The sequence below is a fragment of the Hemitrygon akajei genome, chromosome 11 (assembly GCF_048418815.1).
Source record: "Hemitrygon akajei chromosome 11, sHemAka1.3, whole genome shotgun sequence".
Lineage (NCBI taxonomy): Eukaryota > Metazoa > Chordata > Chondrichthyes > Myliobatiformes > Dasyatidae > Hemitrygon > Hemitrygon akajei.
Genome location: NC_133134.1, coordinates 73,693,534 through 73,698,071, shown reverse-complemented (window position 1 = coordinate 73,698,071; position 4,538 = coordinate 73,693,534). Strand labels below are relative to the sequence as shown.

Sequence of the window (4,538 nt, the reverse complement as noted above, 5' to 3'; positions counted from 1 at the left end):
GAGGCCTAGTTCTCGCACATACGGTATCACTAAAATACAGCCACGCTATATATAGTGAAAAATCATACAGGGATACCTATGTTGGTTTTAGGGTAGGTCTCTAAAAGCTCAGAACAGGGTTTTTTTTCAGGAGAAAAGAGGGGCAGAGGAGATTACTGGTAGGGTCCAGGAGACAATAGAAAGGGCAAGAGGAGCACAAGAGCGTTTTGATGAGTTGGAGGATCACAGGAAGAGTAGGAGCGTGAGAGGGTCTCAGAGATACAGCAATAAGCATGGGGGCTGCAGGCAATTAAAGAGGGAGTGACTGGAGGTTACAGCTGTGAAGATTTGAGGGTCAAAGAAAAACAAATGTTTGGTTTGTTGAATCCACTCCAGTTTATTGAGAATCACAATCCTGTTTCAGTCCAGACATCCAGCTGGGCTGAGAGTCCAGTGCCGAGCATTAGGCGACACTCAGAGAGCCCCTGGCTGCTCCACCTCACTGCTGAGTGCAGACCCGTAACCTGTCAGAAGGGTGCTGTCAGCAGCCCAGCCAGGGGTCCTGCCGATTGGCCTTCATCAGGAAGGCCAGTTTCCGCGCCATCTCCACGTTGTAGATCCTCCGGCAGTTCTCATAATTCTCCCGGATGCGCTTCCGGCATGGCTTCTCGTAGTAGCGCCTTCGCCTGGCATCCTCTATGACCCCGTCTGTGGTCAGGATCCTGGGGGAAGGAAATGGCAAGTTCACTCCAGCACTCTCTGTAACCTTCTACACCAGGGCTCAAACCATCAGACATCCACAGAACAGAGACTGTTACACTTTATTCTGCATTCCCTTGTTCTCCCCAATACTGTAGGAAGCCATGGTAGCAGAACGCTTTACAGTACCAGTGATTATCAATTCCTGCCGCTGTCGATAAGGAGTTTGCACGTACTCCCTGTGACCGTGAAGGTTTCCTCCCACATTCCAAAGACGTATAGATTAGGGTTAGTGAGTTGTGGGCACGCTTTGTTGGTGCCGACACTCGTGGTTTGCCCCCACCCCATCCTCGGACTGTGCCAGTCATTGAGGCAATGACCATGTTTTGCTGTACATGTGACAAAAATAATCTCTAATGTTTACAAAAATTTCATCTGTCTGAACAGTCTTTCTCTACATGTGGCAATAATAAACCATTTCCAACAGCACATTGGCCTAGGTCATCCCCCATTTATAATCCCTCATCCCATACATAGTCCCAACAACCTTCCAAATAGTCCAGCCTGTTTTCCAAGAAAGAGGTGGGGGGGGGGGGAATAGAAGATCAATAAAGACATAAATAGAAGCAGGTGTGGGGCCATTCATCAAGGTCCACGTAGAAAGCACTGGCTTAGTGCATGCATTTTGGTCTTGCCCTCGGCTTGATGGCTATTAGGCACTGGTTTTTAAAATTATCAGTGAGGTTTTGGGGTGACACTGAGACCTTGCCCGCTTATAGCTGCATTTGGTGTGGCAGATGATGCTTTGGGTTTAAATGCAAGCCAGTTGGATATCATTGCATTTACATCGCTTTTGGCCCGTAGGAGAATCTTGCTGGTCTGGAAATCTGCCACTCCCCCATCTGCTGCTGCTTGGTTAGAGGACGTAATGCTTTTTCTGAAACTAGAAAAGATTAAATTTACTCTGAGGGGGTCTGTGAAAAAGTTCTATTCGAAATGAGGACCTTTCTTGTCATATTTTGGGAATCTTAAGGAATTACCTACTAGTTGAGGGCATCTGATTGTACTTGGGAAGTTGCCTCCCTTTTAGCACGCATCTTGTTTACCTCACAGGGCAGTTGATGAATTGTAGTATCAGTGTATTCTGGATCATCTGACATGTTGTAGATGTGTGTGGGCCTTCGGCTTGAAGTAGTGTGGGGGTATGGCTGTGAAATGTCCATACTTGTATTTGTGAACTGTTGTATTGTAAATACATTAGCTGCCATGGTATGTTCGGAGAGGGTGGGTGAGGGGAGCTTTGTTTGGGGGCAAGATATAAAAGCAAAATGGAGGAAAATGTAATCCATTACGTATTCTGTATTGTGTTATTCCTAAATAAAAAATTAAATTAAAAAAAGGAAAAAAAAAGGATCCTATTTATGTATCTATGTATCCAGATACATCATGGCAACCGCTTTGTCTGAGACCGTAAGAACAGCAGAGAGCCGTGGAAGCGTCTCAGCCCACCCATCCTGGATATTATCTCTTCTTCCAGCACCCTCCCCCCCTCCATCGGGCACAAGATTGGAGTGCCTGGCCGAGCACTGAAGCCCTGTGCTAACCACTGGCTGGATTATTCACAGATATCCTCAACCCCTCGCTCCAGCAGTGTGTGGTACTTCAATCATACCGGTGCCCAAGAAGAGTGTGGTAACCTGTCTAAATGACTATCGCCCAGTGATGAAGTTTTGAGAGGCCGGCGTTGAAGTACATCAGCTCCCGTCTGAGTGGTGACTTGGATCCACTCCAATTCGCCTACCGAAGCAACAGGTCTACATTAGATGCCATCTCATTGGCTCCTCACTCAATCCGGGAACATCTGGACAGGAAAGATGCTCTTTATCAGCATTTAATACCACCATCCCCTCAAAACTAATCAGAGAACTCCAAGACCTGGGCAATTGTATCCTGGATTTCCTCACGTACATACCCGTCAGTTCAGATTGGCAAAAACATCTCCTCCACAATCTCCATCAACACAGGAGCACCACAGGGATTGGTGCTTAGCCCCGTCTACTCGTTTTACACCTGTGGTTAAGTACAGCTCCGACACCATATACAAGTTTGCTGATGACACCATTGTTGTAGGTCGTATCAAAGGTGGTGATGACTCAGCATACAGGAGGGAGACTGAAAATTTGGTGGTGTAAAAACAACAACCTCCCACTCAATGCCAATAAAACCAAGGAACTGATTATAGACTTTGAGAGAGGGAAACCAGAGGTCCATAAGCCAGTAATCTCTGGAGAATCATTAGTGGAGAGGGTCATTAACTTAAATTCCTGGGTGTCTCTATGTCAGAGGACCTGTCCTGGACCCATCATACAAATATAATTGCGAAGAAAGCACAACAGTGCCTCCACTTCCTCAGGAGTCTGCGGAGATTCAGCATGTAATTAAAAACTTTGGCAAACTTCTATAGATGTGTGGTGGAAAGTTTGCTGACTGGCTGTGTTATGGGAACACCAATGCCTTTGAGTGGAAAAGTAGTTGATTCAGCTTCCCAAGCATTGAGCACATCTACATGAAACACTGCCGTAGAGAAGCAGCATCCACCATCAAAGATCTTCACCACCCAGGCCGTGCTCTTTTCTCGCTGCTGCCATCAGGTAGAGGGTACAGGAACCTCAGGACTCACACCACCAGGTTCAAGAACACCTCAAACATCAGGCTCTTGAACAAAGGGGATAACTAACTCATTCAAGGACTCTTGTTTTATTGTTATTTCAGGCCGGTTATTTATTCATTTGCACATTCTTTTACATTTACTGTTCTACAGATTTGCTAAGTATGCCCACAGAGAAAGAATCTCAGGGTTGTATGTGGTGGGGAGGGGGAGAAAACATTATTTGTCACGTGTATACGGACACATACTGTGAAATGTGTGGGGTCCTCAATGTGTCATTCACACAGTTAGAGGATGCGGCCCACAACCATCGCCATGCTTCAGGTGTCCACACTAACCCGAACCCGAACGACTTTGGACTGTGGGAGGAAACCGGAGCACCCGGAGGAAAACCACGCAGTCAAGGGGAGATCGTACTAACTCATTGCGGACATCAGCGGGAATTGAACCAAGGTGACTGGCGCTGTAAAGCGCTGCCCTGTGTGAAATGAAATGGGTGGAGAGGGGAACCGCCACCATTCCCCTCAGCCCAAGGCAAGGGCGCTCCCTCCCTCCCGTTGCCCTCTGACCCTCCCACCCCGGGGCAACCACAGCCCATCGTGACCGCTGGATCGCCTCCCTCACCGGGTTAGTGTCCGGTAAGCCGCCTCCACGTCCCCGCCTCGAACCATTACCGTCCGCGACACGAACCGGGCGTGAGCCGCCATCCTGGCGGAAAGCTGGGGCCGGTCTGTCGCTCCCAAACGTCCGGCCAGGCAACCCGACCCGCCAGCAAAGGTTCCCCCCGCACCAACAGTTCCCAGCGGCTGAAATCTGAGAACAATCGCTAAATCCTCTCGGTAGAATCGATTAAAACAAGATTTGTCGGCGTATAATTATTTGATACTTGATATATTAATGAATCAATTAATAATGAATAATAATTAATAATTAGCTACTAGCGCAAGAGGTGGATGTGGGGTCGACTTCAACGTTTAAGAGAAATTTGGATAAGTAATTTGGATGGGCGAGGTGTGGAGGGGCAGGGTCCGGGAGCAGGTCGTTGGGACTTGGCAGATTAATGGTTCGACATGGACTAGATGGACCAAAAAGCTTGTTTATATGTAGTAGGGTTGTATGAGTAAGGACTAATTGATTTATAATTACATGTTTACATAACTGACATTTCAATCATGCAGTTTTCACAATATAA

General features: G+C 47.3%; 1 protein-coding gene across 1 annotated transcript; it reads right to left on the bottom strand.

Annotated features, from left to right (window-relative positions):
- Positions 1 to 351: 351 nt before the first annotated feature.
- mrps21 (mitochondrial ribosomal protein S21) lies at positions 352 to 4,126 on the bottom strand. The gene is made up of 2 exons (XM_073061131.1): positions 3,971 to 4,126; positions 352 to 701 (listed from the first exon to the last, which is right to left on the bottom strand). Exons 1-2 carry the CDS (start codon positions 4,051 to 4,053, stop codon positions 521 to 523), a joined length of 264 nt encoding a protein of 87 aa, XP_072917232.1. The 5' UTR covers positions 4,054 to 4,126; the 3' UTR covers positions 352 to 520.
- Between the last annotated feature and the right edge of the window lie 412 nt (positions 4,127 to 4,538).

Coding starts and splice junctions, on each gene's coding strand:
- mrps21 (XM_073061131.1), bottom strand. CDS start 4,053: ATGGCGGCTCACGCCCGGTTCGTGTCGCGGACGGTAATGGTTCGAGGC. Junction 702..3,970: donor GCTTACCGGACACTAACCCG/GTGAGGGAGGCG, acceptor TCCTTCCCCCAG/GATCCTGACCACAGACGGGG.